The 14,784-nt window shown below is 37.9% G+C and overlaps 1 protein-coding gene across 2 annotated transcripts in view; it reads left to right on the top strand.

Moving 5' to 3' along the window:
• The window catches only part of FAM151B (family with sequence similarity 151 member B), a 39,840-nt gene that overhangs the window by 4,632 nt on the left and 20,424 nt on the right, over positions 1-14,784 (top strand). For both annotated transcript variants that reach the window (XM_045074499.1, XM_045074498.1), the window contains exons 2-3: positions 1,448-1,573; positions 4,657-4,822. In XM_045074499.1, the coding sequence (XP_044930434.1) occupies positions 1,448-1,573; positions 4,657-4,822 (292 nt within the window). The remainder of the gene's footprint in view (positions 1-1,447; positions 1,574-4,656; positions 4,823-14,784) is intronic.

The raw sequence follows: 14,784 nt of genomic DNA, 5'->3' as shown, positions 1-14,784 counted from the left end.
GCATCCCATCTCAAAAACTTTTAAAACAACTATATCAGTCACATATTTTATCATGAAGATATACTATGTTTTAATTGTTTTTCCATTGTATGACATTTCTGTTTTAGCCTATAATTAATGTGCCTTCTAAAAATGCCTAACTCAAGTATTAAAAAAATTGCTATGTATTTTCATCTGAGTCTGAATAGTCTGTGACTGTTGGATATGCTAAATAGAACCATGTAATTTTGGATTATAGTGGATGCTATAGCTAACTCTCACCTTTGTTCTGTAGCTCAGTATACAGAGTGGTTGCTATATTCCATGCATATTAAGAAGTTCTCTTATGTCCCTCCATTCTGTAATCAAAATTTGCCTTTTCCTTGATGTCTTAATTGGCAGTTTCTGCTGGCCATTTGTAGGTTTTTAACAGTTTATTAGGCAGAGTTAATAAAAAATTAACAGAAGACATAATCTCATGTATAAGGAATTTGCAGCCAATTGGTAGGCACTAAAATGTTTAAGTGAATAAACAAGAATTGGGTACATAACTATTTTTCTCATTGTTATATTGGGATATGACATAGAATGGAGTAGACTTGGATTCAAGTAATATTTTAGTCTTAACTCACATATTTTAAGGCTTAATTAATAGAAAATATGGGGAGCCAAAAAGTAGTTGATAGGGAGTTATGTGTATTTTTACATGCTAGATAAACCTATAATTACTAATTCAGAAGCTTAGTCACTCATATAAATATTATTGAGATTCATAATCTGAAGGTGAATATACTTAACATGTGTTGTTTAAGATTCTAAATTGTTATATGAATATAGAATGGGGCCTCAGGTGAAGAAAACAATTAAGTTGCACAAAATTTAAGAAGTTTTAATATAGCTTTTAATATGACTTCACATTCATTTTACTTATTTATAGTCCAAGGTTGGAAACAGTATCATGTGAAAATTCTTGCTTTAGAATAACTGCTTCTTGGGGCGCCTGGGTGGCTCAGTGGGTTAAAGCCTCTGCCTTCGGCTCAGGTCATAATCTCAGAGTCCTGGGATCGAGCCCCGCATCAGACTCTCTGCTCAGCAGGGAGCCTACTTCCCCCTCTCACTCACTGCCTGCCTCTCTGACTACTTGTAATCTCTGTCAAATAAATGAAAAAAAAAAATCTTTAAAAATAACTGCTTCTTACCATTTGTTTTTCTTCCTCCCTACTTCCTCATGCTTCTGAGTTTCAAATAGACTATCCTGTATGCTTACTAATTATTACTTATATATAGCTAGTTTATATATATAATATACACCTGCCACATCCTGTTTGTTCTCAATTTTTGAAATCTTGTATAATTTCCAGTTTAATTACTTTTTATTCTCCACAAAAATATACTCTGCCCAATATTATTAAAAAATGTTTGCCCCATGAAAAACAATCCATTCATTTTGATTTAAATGTTGTTTTAGGATCTTGGAGTGAAAATGTACTAGAATATTTTCTGAGAAATAACCTGATCACAACAGAAGATGGCGCTGAGATCGTCTGGTATCATGCAGCTAACCATAAGGCACAACTGAATGAGGCACTGAAAAGTAAGTCAATACAGTTTCTTGTATTTATACTGGATAATAGATTGATTCAGGTCTTTTTGTGATATGTAGGCATATTTTTGGGTATCAAAGACTTAGATGATCAAAGTGAAAATTGTAGGCTGACATAAGTACTTTTATAAAAGATCTCATTTTAGGGGCACCTGGGTGGCTCAGTGGGTTAAGCCGCTGCCTTCGGCTCAGGTCATGATCTCAGGGTCCTGGGATCGAGTCCCGCGTCGGGCTCTCTGCTCAGCAGGGAGCCTGCTTCCTCCTCTCTCTCTCTCTGCCTGCCTCTCTGCCTACTTGTAATCTCTGTCAAATAAATAAATAAATCTTTAAAAAAAAAAAAAAAAAAAAAAAAAAAAAAGATCTCATTTTGTTTGCAAAATGAACAAATTTGCATAATGGAAGAATTTTCTTATTTTCCAGAAGTGATTTACTTTTTCTGTGTCTACTTGAAACTCTCAATATATTATTACACTTGCTTATACATTGTAGTTATTTGAGCAAATTTTTAATATCAGTGTTGTATATCTTACATATTTTTGTGTCCTTCATAGTGTACTAAGGAGAAGTTCAACAAGTATGTTAATGGATGGATGAAGTCATTATGTACTAATTTATAATTAATTGCCTTGGACTAGAAACCAGGACTTTGGTTTACTAACTTAATCTATTTAAGAAAATATATATATATATATATATATATATATATATATATATCTCACATGTATGTATTTATCTGTCTATATCTATATCTATCTTTTATCTATTTCTCTATATATCTATATAGGATATATAGTTATATATATGCCTTCATTATAGATGAACACTATAGCAGTTTTTTTAGCTACTTCCTATGAACTACCCATGTTGGCTGCAGCAGCACAGGAGACTGAAAGCATATCACCCAAGAGGTCTAGGGCATAGCTCAAAGTGACCTGGTACAAGGAAAATGCCACAGTCCCAAGTTTTATTATAAAAATTAATGCATCTTTTGCATCCTACTCAATTATGTACCTGGATAATGTATCTGAATATATATTTCTTTTACTATAAATATATTTTTTAAATGTTATTCTTTCTCCTCAAAAGGAGGAATCCCTGATACCTAAAACAGTGCTTAGCACATAATAACTACACAGTGATTGTGTAATAAATGAATTTTAGCAAAAGCAACACTGAAGAAAAAGTTGTTTAGTGGATGCCAGGAGCTGGTGGGAGTAGAGAATAGGGAGTGAATGCTAATGGATACAGGGTTTCTTTTTGGGATAATGAAATTTTTCTGGCATTAGGTACTGGTGGTGGTTGCACAGCCTTTTGAATATCCTAGAAAACCACTGAATTGGGGCACCTGGGAGGCTCAGTTGGTTAAGTGTCTACCTTTGGCTCAGGTCATGATCCCAAGGTCCTAGATGGAGCCAACATCAGGCTCCCTGCTCAGCGGGGATCCTGCTTCTCCCTCTTCCTCTGCCTGCTGCTTCTCCTGCTTATGCTCTGTGTGTGTGTGTGTGTGTGTGTGTGTGTGAAATAAATAAATTTTTTAAAATCTAAAAAATAAAAAATTATTGAATATATACTTTAAAAGTGGAATTTTATGGTCTGTGAATTATATGTCAATTTTTAAAAGATTTTATTCATTCATTTGAAAGAGAGAGAGGGAGAAAGAGAGCATGAGCAAGGGAAAGGGTCAGAGGGAGAAGCAGACTCTCTGCTAAGTAGGGAGCCCTCGGGATTGGATCCCAGAACCCCAGGATCATGATCCCAGCCAAAAGCAGATGCCTAACCAACTAAGCCACCCAGGCACCCCTATGTTAATTTTTAAAAATGGAAAAAAGGAAGAAATAAAGTACTACTTACAGACATAATGGTTGTATATATAGAAAATCAAAAAATCTCACAGATAAATGATTGAAATTCATGGGTAAATTTAGAAAAATCTCAGGATACAAAGTCAAAACAAAATAAATTTTATTTCTATGTAATAGCAGCTAAAAATTTGGAAAAATTTGTTAAAAATTTATAATTCATAATAGTATATGCTGAAATCTTATACTAAAAATATAGTATTTTTTATTATACTTTACTAAAAATAGTATAGAGATCAATAGATCAATATATTGATCCAGGAAGTTTTCATAGGTTACTTAGTCTTCAGATAATGTCCTTTTTACATTCTGTTAGGCAAAACCAGAGCCCCATATTTTATAGTTTGGAAATGCTCTTCACAAATCCCTTTTCTCAGCCGTGGTTAGTTTTGTGATTTCTTTTTAGGCTAAAGGAAAAGAGAGAGGATACTAGAGATATGAAGGCTATATTTCAGTGGTTCATCTCATTTCTCCCAGAATATGTAAACATAGTATAACTATTATTAATACATCTGTTTCAGTTTGGTTAAAATGGGAAACTGGATTTTCAACAATGTCTATGATTTTAAAAAGAGTACAGGAGAAACAATGTAAAAGTACCACTTGGTATTTATTGCACTGTCAACATATGTAGAGCTCAGAATAGTCAAAGTTGTTACAGAAGTTATTACATATAATGTAATTTTATTTTATGGTTTTAGCATTTAAATTTATTTATTTTTTAACATTTAGATTTTAAATACATTCATATTTAAAAATGTCCTGGTAAGAAACAAAACATTGAGTCTTTTTGAGAATAAAATATGTATTTAAAAAAACTTTTGTAATATCTTCAGGAAAAGTGTTACTATAAGCAATAAATATCTATAATTTCTAATGTGAGGAGTGAGAAGATAAAAGTACTATTTTATTCTCAGAAACTTCAATGAACACATATTAATCCTTTCTTTTGTATACTCACTTTGCTATGTACTGGAAAGAAATTAATATTTTAACATCAGCTTGAGAGCTGTAGATCTACAGAAAGGCATTTAACTCCTTGTCTGTTTGCTCATCTTTGAAACAAACAAACTTGTGAAGGCCTAGTACAGTACCTGGTACTTAGTAGTTATTCAGTAAATGTTAGTTTTTATCTTCCTCAAAAGACTACTGGACCTGACATCTTCTTCAGTCCCTGTTTTATTAGCATTAACTTAAGTTCTTTTATTTGGACAGGTACTGCTCACATGATAGAGGCTGATGTCCTCCTTCCGAGTGATGGGTCAGAATATAGCCAACCAATCATGGCCCATCCTCCTGAAACAAATAGTGATAATACTTTACAGGAATGGCTGACTGCAGTTATAAAAAGCAATAAAGGCATCAAGCTGGATTTCAAGAGGTATTTGTATAAACATTTTCAGTCTTTTAGTTGCTGTAGAGTAACAATGCAAATAAAAGATTAATAGCTTCATATATCTGTAGTTGACTAAGTTTATACTTCAAACTGAAAATGGAATTACAAACTAGTATGTTTCAAGAAGGGACCTAAGACCTATTGAGTTGTTCACTTAAATTGTTTCTTAGGAACCCTTTGAAGCTAAAATTAAGTTCATTTTTATAAAGGAATTTATCACAAATGACCATTGTGATAATAGAATGGTAAAATTTAAAATGCTACTTTCACTAAAAGTAGTCCGAAGGGAACCTGGGTGGCTCAGTCAGTTAAGCATCACACTCTTGATTTTAGCTCAGATCATGATCTCAGGGTTGTGAGATCACGTCCCGCATTGCACTAAGTGCTGAGCATGGAGCCTGCATAGGGATTCTCTCTCCCTACCTCCCAACCCTGCCCCCACAACTTACCCTCTTTAAAAAAAAAAAAAGTCTGAGAAAGAGGTGGTAGTAGTTTGGGTAGTTAATGCATATCCTACCTGATTTACATTGTATTTGTATATGGGAAGTTATCTAGAAGTCTTTCAATAATCCAGGATTTCCTTATAAATTATATTTTGGAAGCATTGACAGTGAAGAGCAAGATTAAGTGTTATTTCCTTTTCTGTGGCTGTTGTGGAAAATTATACTTTTGGGGTATTTTAGCAGTATAAAAATTATAGGTAAAGCCAGGAATATACTGTGCTACTACAAAAGCTCACCATAAGCCCCATAAAGGGGACTGCTATGAAAGTTTAGGATTTAGGGCACCTGGGTGTCTCAGTGGTTTAAGCATCTGCCTTCGGTTCAGGTCATGATCCCAGTGTGTGGGGATCAAGCCCTGCATCAGGCTCCCCTGCTCAGCGCTCAGTCTGCTTCTCCCTCTCACTTTGCCTCTCCCTCCGCACCCCTCCCCCACCACTTGTACTCTCGCTCCCTGCCTCTGTCAAATAAATAAAATCTAAAAAAAAAAAAAAAAAATCTAGGACTTGTGGTAAAACCTGCCTTATTTATGAACAGTACTTTTAAATGGAATTTTCTCAAGAAATTAATAAAGATTTGGAAATCTTACTTATAGAATTATTAACGTGACTCTGCTTGTTGTAGGACTAAATATGCCAGTAAATCTCACTATACTCTTGGTGAATGATAGAGCTAATTTTTTTAAAGATTTTTATTTATTTATTTATTTATTTATTTATTTATTTGAGAGAATAAGCAAGAGAGAGCATAAGCTGGGGAGAGAGATAGAGGGAGAAGCATACTCTCCCCTCTGAGCAGGGAGCTCCCAAGCATGGCTTAATGTTGGGATCCTGGGATCGTGACCTGAGCCCAAGGCAGGTGCTTAGCTGACTGAGCCAACCAGGCCCCGGGAGAGAGCTATTTTAAGATCTTAAAGCTCTTAGAGTGGTGAATGGCCCAACTCTGTTTTATTGACAAAGAGACTTAATCCTAGAGAAGTTAAACAATTGACTCAAGAACAAGAGCTGAATTTGACAGCTGAGCTAGGACAAGAGCCCAGGTTTCCTGGAGCTGGTTCAGTTTTCTCGATACCATGAAATAAAGCATTTGATCTTTAATGTTTTGTGACTCAGAGTTTTAGCTCTCCTTGCCTTTTCATGTATATGTTTACTATTGCCCATTGAATTGTTCTCTCTAATACATTCTGTGGCTCCTCACTAGTCAGATCAGCTCATTCATTCCTAACGGCTACCACACACACATATGCTGAGCCACTAAGAAATGGGTTTTGCAGATGTTTTGGTCAGAACATATTTGAAGGAAATGAATTTACCTAACAGTTCTATGGACATGTATACTGTGTCTGACACTTTTCTAAGAGCACTGAATGTGTTGATTCATTTGATCCTCATAGCAATCCTAGGAGGTAGCTTATTGCTATCATCCTCATTTCCAGATGAGGAAAGAGGCAGAGAGGAGTCAGTAGACTGCTTATTGTCGCAGAGGTGGCAGGAAATCTGCCAGCCTGGCTGGAGAGTTCACACTGTGAAGGAAGACACTGTGCTACCTCTGTAAAAGGAGTTGATGGATCTATTAGTCAAACTTTACTGGTTCTTATTTTATAGCTCTAAGTTATTTTGTTTGGTATACAAATAATAATTAAGTACTAAAATTTATCTGAAACATGATGTTATTCTTTGAAGTATACCTCATATGTTGCTGTTGGGCAAAGTGTATCCTCAGCCTTTGACTCCAAAAATGTTATGGCTTTTCCTCGACATTTACTCTTCAAGAAGGATTTTACCATTGTTTTGTCAGCTTTCTGTTCTAGAAAAATAAAAATTACAACACAAAAGGTTTTATTTTCTTCAGTAATGTTTTAGGTTTTTCTTAATATAATTGGTTTTGTTTTTCTTAAGTTACTGATAAGGGCAAGTAACATTAGCATAGTCTATAGTCAGCAATAATTAAAATATTTACATATAGAATATATATATTAAATCCTTTTTCATTATGTTCTATGTCATAACTCCTTAGGTTTAACTGCACAGTGCTTTGCCATTGTAGACCCTTCATGTATGCAGGTGGGATTTCAATTTTGGGGAGAATATGCTGTCTGCTGATGTTATCCAGTAGTAAGCCATTATTGAATGCCCTATATCACCTTACTAAATTGAGAAAGCCTAAGAATCTCCTCCCTGAATGTAAGCTGGAAATGAGTTTTAATCCAACCTTCGCAGACACCAGATTTCTTAAGAAATCAGAATTCTTGCTGGAAAAACAGATGTTGGTGGCAGATATGTATGAATTAATTCAGGTTTTCTTCCTGTTCCACCCATGAAGAGCAGAACACCACAGGAACTTGGCTGCTGCTATAGGACTTGCAGATAAGCAAGCTTTGGGGTCACAGGTACAAGTTGCTTGCTACCAAAAATGGGGGTGCCTAATCTCAGAATTGTATTTTAACATGGCACTGATATTAACCAGGGCAGAAAGCATTTGAGACAGAGAAATGATAGCATCTGCAGTCAAATGCTCTACCACTGAGCTATACCCCCATAGAAATGATAGCATCTGAATTAAAGTCTGCAAGGTCCAGCATTAGAGTTTAGTAATCCACTAACATTTAGGGCCTCCACTTCAGAGCTAGAAGAATGAACAAAAAGAAATTCATGGGGCACCTGGGTGGCTCAGTCGGTTAAGTGTCTGCCTTTGGCTCAGGTCATGATCCCAGGGTCCTGGGATTGAGCCCCACATCAGGCTCCCTGCTGGGCAGGAAGCCTGCTTCTCCCTCTCCCTTTGCCCGCTGCTCTGTCTACTTGTGCTCTCTCTCTATCTCTCTAATAAATAAATTAAATAAATAAAATGTATTTTTTTATAAACATATATTTTTATCCCCAGGGGTCTGTGAATCACCAGGTTTTACACACTTCACAGCACTCACCATAGCACATACCCTCCCCAATGTCCATAACCCCACCCCCCTTCTCCTAACACCCCTCCCCCCAGCAACCCTCAGTTTGTTTTGTGAGATTAAGAGTCACGTATGGTTTGGTTCCCTCCCAATCCCATCTTGTTTCATTGATTCTTCTCCTACCCACTTAAGCCCCCATGTTGCATCACCACTTCCTCATATCAGGGAGATCATATGATAGTTGTCTTTCTCCACTTGACTTATTTCGCTAAGCATGATACGCTCTAGTTCCATCCATGTTGTCACAAATGGCAAGATTTCATTTCTTTTGATGGCTGCATAGTATTCCATTGTGTATATATACCACATCTTCTTTATCCATTCATCTGTTGATGGACATCTAGGTTCTTTCCATAGTTTGGCTATTGTGGACATTGCTGCTATAAACATTCGGGTGCACGTGCCCCTTCGGATCACTACATTTGTATCTTTAGGGTAAATACCCAGTAGTGCAATTGCTGGGTCATAGGGCAGTTCTATTTTCAACATTTTGAGGAACCTCTATGCTGTTTTCCAGAATGGTTGCACCAGTTTACATTCCCACCAACAGTGTAGGAGGGTTCCCCTTTCTCCGCATCCTCACCAGCATCTGTCATTTCCTGACTTGTTGATTTTAGCCATTCTGACTGGTGTGAGGTGATATCTCATTGTGGTTTTGATTTGTATTTCCCTGATGCCGAGTGATATGGAGCACTTTTTCATGTGTCTGTTGGCCATCTGGATGTCTTTGCAGAAATGTCTGTTCATGTCCTCCGCCCATTTCTTGATTGGATTATTTGTTCTTTGGGTGTTGAGTTTGCTAAGTTCTTTTTTTTTTTTTTTTTAAAGATTTTATTTATTTATCAGAGAGAGAGAGCGAGAGCGAGCACAGGCAGACAGAATGGCAGGCAGAGGCAGAGGGAGAAGCAGGCTCCCTGCTGAGCAAGGAGCCCGATGTGGGACTCGATCCCAGGACGCTGGGATCATGACCTGAGCCGAAGGCAGCTGCTTAACCAACTGAGCCACCCAGGCGTCCCAAGTTTGCTAAGTTCTTTATACATTTTGGACACTAGTCCTTTATCTGATATGTCGTTTGCAAATATCTTCTCCCATTCTGTCAGTTTTCTTTTGATTTTGTTAACTGTTTCCTTTGCTGTGCAAAAGCTTTTGATCTTGATGAAATCCCAATAGTTCATTTTTGCCCTTGCTTCCCTTGCCTTTGGCGATGTTCCTAGGAAGATGTTGCTGCGGCTGTGGTCGAAGAGGTTGCTGCCTGTGTTCTCCTCACAGGAGGATTTTGATGGATTCCTTTCTCACATTGAGGTCCTTCATCCATTTTGAGTCTGTTTTTGTGTGTGGTGTAAGGAAATGGTCCAATTTCATTTTTCTGCATGTGGCTGTCCAGTTTTCCCAGCACCATTTATTGAAGAGGCTGTCTTTTTTCCATTGGACATTCTTTCCTGCTTTGTCGAAGATTAGTTGACCATGGAGTTGAGGGTCTATTTCTGGGCTCTCTATTCTGTTCCATTGATCTATGTGTCTGTTTTTGTGCCAGTACCATGCTGTCTTGATGATGACAGCTTTGTAATAGAGCTTGAAGTCCGGAATTGTGATGCCACCAACTTTGGCTTTCTTTTTCAATATCCCTTTGGCTATTCGAGGTCTTTTCTGGTTTCATATACATTTTAGAATTATTTGTTCCATTTCTTTGAAAAAGATGGATGGTACTTTGATAGGAATTTCATTAAATGTGTAGATTGCTTTAGGTAGCATAGACATTTTCACAATATTTATTCTTCTAATCCAGGAGCATGGAACATTTTTCCATTTCTTTGTGTCTTCCTCAATTTCTTTCATGAGTACTTTATAGTTTTCTGAGTATAGATTCTGTGCCTCTTTGGTTAGGTTTATTCCTAGGTATCTTATGGTTTGGGATGCAATTGTAAATGGGATTGACTCCTTAATTTCTCTTTCTTCTGTCTTGTTGTTGGTGTAGAGAAATGCAACTGATTTCTGTGCATTGATTTTATATCCTGACACTTTACTGAATTCCTGTACAAGTTCTAGCAGTTTTGGAGTGGAGTCTTTTGGGTTTTCCACATATAGTATCATATTATCTGCGAAGAGTGATAATTTGACTTCTTCTTTGCCGATTTGGATGCCTTTAATTTCCTTTTGTTGTGTGATTGCTGAGGCTAGGACTTCTAGTACTATGTTGAATAGCAGTGGTGATAATGGACATCCCTGCCGTGTTCCTGACCTTAGCGGAAAAGCTTTCAGTTTTTCTCCATTGAGAATGATATTTGCAGTGGGTTTTTCATAGATGGCTTTGATGATATTGAGGTATGTGCCCTCTATCCCTACACTTCGAAGAGTTTTGATCAGGAAGGGATGCTGTACTTTGTCAAATGCTTTTTCAGCATCTATTGAGAGTATCATATGGTTCTTGTTCTTTCTTTTATTGATGTGTTGTATCACATTGACTGATTTGCGGATGTTGAACCAACCTTGCAGCCCTGGAATAAATCCCACTTGGTCGTGGTGAATAATCCTTTTAATGTACTGTTGAATCCTATTGGCTAGTATTTTGGTGAGAATTTTCTCATCTGTGTTCATCAAGGATATTGGTCTATAGCTCTCTTTTTTGATGGGATCCTTGTCTGGTTTGGGGATCAAGGTGATGCTGGCCTCATAAAATGAGTTTGGACGTTTTCCTTCCTTTCTATTTTATTTTTTGGAACAGTTTCAGGAGAATAGGAATTAGTTCTTCTTTAAATGTTTGGTAGAATTCCCCTGGGAAGCCGTCTGGCCCTGGGCTTTTGTTTGTTTGGAGATTTTTAATGACTCTTTCAATCTACTTACTGGTTATGGGTCTGTTCAGGCTTTCTATTTCTTCCTGGTTGAGTTGTGGTACTTTATATGTTTCTAGGAATGCATCCATTTCTTCCAGATTGTCAAATTTGTTGGCATAGAGTTGCTCATAGTATGTTCTTATAATAGTTTGTATTTCTTTGGTGTTAGTTGTGATCTCTCCTCTTTCATTCATGATTTTATTTATTTGGGTCCTTTCTTTTTTCTTTTTGATAAGTCTGGCCAGGGGGTTATCAATTTTATTAATTCTTTCAAAGAACCAGCTCCTAGTTTCGTTGATTTGTTCTATTGTTTTTTTGATGTCTATTTCATTGATTCTGCTCTGATCTTTACGATTGAGAAATCTTCTGCTGGGCTTAGGGTTTCTTTCTTGTTCTTTCTCCAGCTCCTTTAGGTGTAGGGTTAGGTTGTGTGCTTGAGACCTTTCTTGTTTCTTGAGAAAGGCTTGTACTGCTATATATTTTCCTCTCAGGACTGCCTTTGTTGTGTCCCACAGATTTTGAACCGTTGTATTTTCATTATCATTTGTTTCCATGATTTTTTTCAATTCTTCTTTAATTTCCCGGTTGACCCATTCATTCTTTAGAAGGATGCTGTTTAATCTCCATGTATTTGGGTTCTTTCCAAACTTCCTCTTGTGGTTGAGTTCTAGCTTCAGAGCATTGTGGTCTGAAAGTATGCAGGGAATGATCCCAATCTTTTGATACCAGTTGAGTCCTGATTTAGGACCGAGGATGTGATCTATTCTGGAGAATGTTCCATGTGCACTAGAGAAGAATGTGTATTCTGTTGCTTTGGGATGAAATGTTCTGAATATATCTGTGATGTCCATCTGGTCCAGTGTGTCATTTAAGGCCTTTATTTCCTTGTTGATCTTTTGCTTGGATGATCTGTCCATTTCAGTGAGGGAAGTGTTAAAGTCCCCTACTATTATTGTATTATTGTTGATGTGTTTCTTTGATTTTGTTATTAATTGGTTTATATAGTTGGCTGCTCCCACGTTGGGGGCATAGATATTTAAAATTGTTAGATCTTCTTGTTGGATAGACCCTTTGAGTATGATATAGTGTCCTTCCTCATCTCTTATTATAGTCTTTGGCTTAAAATCTAATTGATCTGATATAAGGATTGCCACTCCTGCTTTCTTCTGATGTCCATTAGCATGGTAAATTCTTTTCCACCCCCTCACTTTAAATCTGGAGGTGTCTTCGGGCTTAAAATGAGTTTCTTGTAGGCAACATATAGATGGGTTTTCTTTCTTTCTTTTTTTTTTTTAAAGATTTTATTTATTTACTTGAGAGAGAGACAGTGAGAGAGAGCATGAACGAGGAGAAGGTCAGAGAGAGAAGCAGACTCCCCATGGAGCTGGGAGCCCGATGCGGGACTCAATCCCGGGACTCCAGGATCATGACCTGAGCCGAAGGCAGTCGTCCAACCAACTGAGCCACCCAGGCATCCCGGGTTTTCTTTCTTTATCCATTCTGATACCCTGTGTCTTTTGATTGGGGCATTTAGCCCATTAACATTCAGAGTAACTATTGAGAGATATGAATTTAGTGCCATTGTATTGCCTGTACGGTGCCTGTTACTGTATATTGTCTTTGTTCCTTTCTGATCTACCACTTGTAGCCTCTTTCTTTGCTTAGAGGAGCCCTTTCAATATCTCATGTAGAGCTGGTTTGGTGTTTGCAAATTCTTTCAGTTTTTGTTTGTCCTGGAAGCTTTTACTCTCTCCTTCTATTTTCAATGATAGCCTAGCCGGATATAGTATTCTTGGCTGCATGTTTTTCTCGTTTAGTGCTCTGAATATATCATGCCAGCTCTTTCTGGCCTGCCAGGTCTCTGTGGATAAGTCAGCTGCCAATCTAATATTTTTACCATTGTATGTTACAGACTTCTTTCCCGGGCTGCTTTCAGGATTTTCTCTGTCACTAAGGCTTGTAAATTTTACTATTAGGTGACGGGGTGTGGGCCTATTCTTATTGATTTTGAGGGGCATTCTCTGAACCTCCTGAATTTTGATGCTCATTCTGTTTGTCATATTGAGGAAATTCTCCCCAATAATTCTCTCCAGTATACCTTCTGCTCGCCTCTCTCTTTCTTCTTCTTCTGGAATCCCAATTATTCTAATGTTGTTTCGTCTTATGGTGTCACTTATCTCTCGAATTCTCCCCTCGTGGTTCAGTAGCTGTTTGTCCCTCTTTTGCTCAGCTTCTATATTCTCTGTCATTTGGTCTTCTATATCGCTAATTCTTTCTTCTGCCTCATTTATCCTAGCAGTGAGAGCCTCCATTTTTGATTGCACCTCATTAATAGCTTTTTTTTAATTTCAACTTGGTTAGATCTTAGTTCTTTTATTTCTCCAGAAAGGGCTTTTATATCTCTGGAGAGGGTTTCTCTAATATCTTCCATGCCTTTTTCGAGCCCGGCTAGAACCTTGAGAATTGTCATTCTGAACTCTAGATCTGACATATTACCAATGTCTGTATTGATTAGGTCCCTAGCCTTCGGTACTGCCTCTTGTTCTTTTTTTTGTGGTGAATTTTTCCGCCTTGTCATTTTGTCCAGCTAAGAGTATATCAATGAGCAAGTAAAATACTAAAAGGGTGACAACAACCCCAGGAAAATATGCTTTAACCAAATCAGAAGAGATCCCAAATCGTGAGGGGGGAGAAAAGGGATAAAAAGAGGTTCAAAAAGAAAGAAAGAAAAAGAAAAAAAAAAGAATTAAAAAAAAAAGAAAATGAATAAAGAAAAGTATAAAAAAGAAAATATATATATTAGATAAACTAGTTTAAAAATGTTAAAAAAGAAAAGGGTAAAAGTTAAAAAAAAATTTAGCAGAAGAAGAGAAAAAAAATGAAAAAGAAAAAAATTATGTGAACTGCAAGATTAAAAAATCACAGGGATAAAGCCATGAGTTCTGTGCTTTGCTTTCTCCTCCTCTGGAATTCTGCTGCTCTCCTTGGTAGGTGAACTTGGTCTTGGCTGGATTTCTTGTTGATCTTCTCGGGGAGGGGCCTGTTGTAGTGATTCTCAAGTGTCTTTGCTACCCAGGTGGAATTGCACCACCCTTACCAGGGGCCAGGCTGAGTAATCCCCTCGGGTTTGCTTTCAGAAGCTTTTGTTCCCTGAGTGCTTTCCATAGAGTTCCGGAGGACGGGAATACAAATGGCGGCCTCCTGGTCTCCGGCCTGGAGGAGCCGAGAGCCCTGGGCTTCACTCTTCAGTGCGCCCTCAGAGAACAGCGCCCAGTAACTCCCGTCTGCCTGACCTCTGGCCGCGCTCCGAGCTCACCGAGCCTGTGACTGGTTCAAGGTAACACCGAGCTGTGAGCTTACTGCCGGCTCTGTCTCTGTAGTCGGCTTTCCCGTTCCAATACCCGCAAGCTCTGCAACACTCAGACACCCCCCATCCTTCTGTGACCCTGCAGGACCTGAGGCCACACTGACCCCGCGTGGGCTTCACCCCAGTTTAGCCTCTGGAGCGATGTCCCTCAGCGGAACAGACTTTTAAAAGTCCTGATTTTGTGCTCTGTTGCTCCGCCGCTTGCCGGGAGCCAGCCCCTCCCCCCGGGGTCAATCTTCCCATCACTTTGGTTTCACTTCTCCACCAGTCCTACCTTTCAGAAAGTGGTTGTTTTT

The sequence above is a fragment of the Mustela putorius genome, unplaced genomic scaffold (assembly GCF_011764305.1).
Source record: "Mustela putorius furo isolate JIRA1106 unplaced genomic scaffold, ASM1176430v1.1 tig00537350_pilon_pilon_pilon, whole genome shotgun sequence".
Classification (NCBI taxonomy): Eukaryota; Metazoa; Chordata; class Mammalia; order Carnivora; family Mustelidae; genus Mustela; species Mustela putorius.
This window is presented reverse-complemented; position numbering and strand designations above follow the sequence as displayed.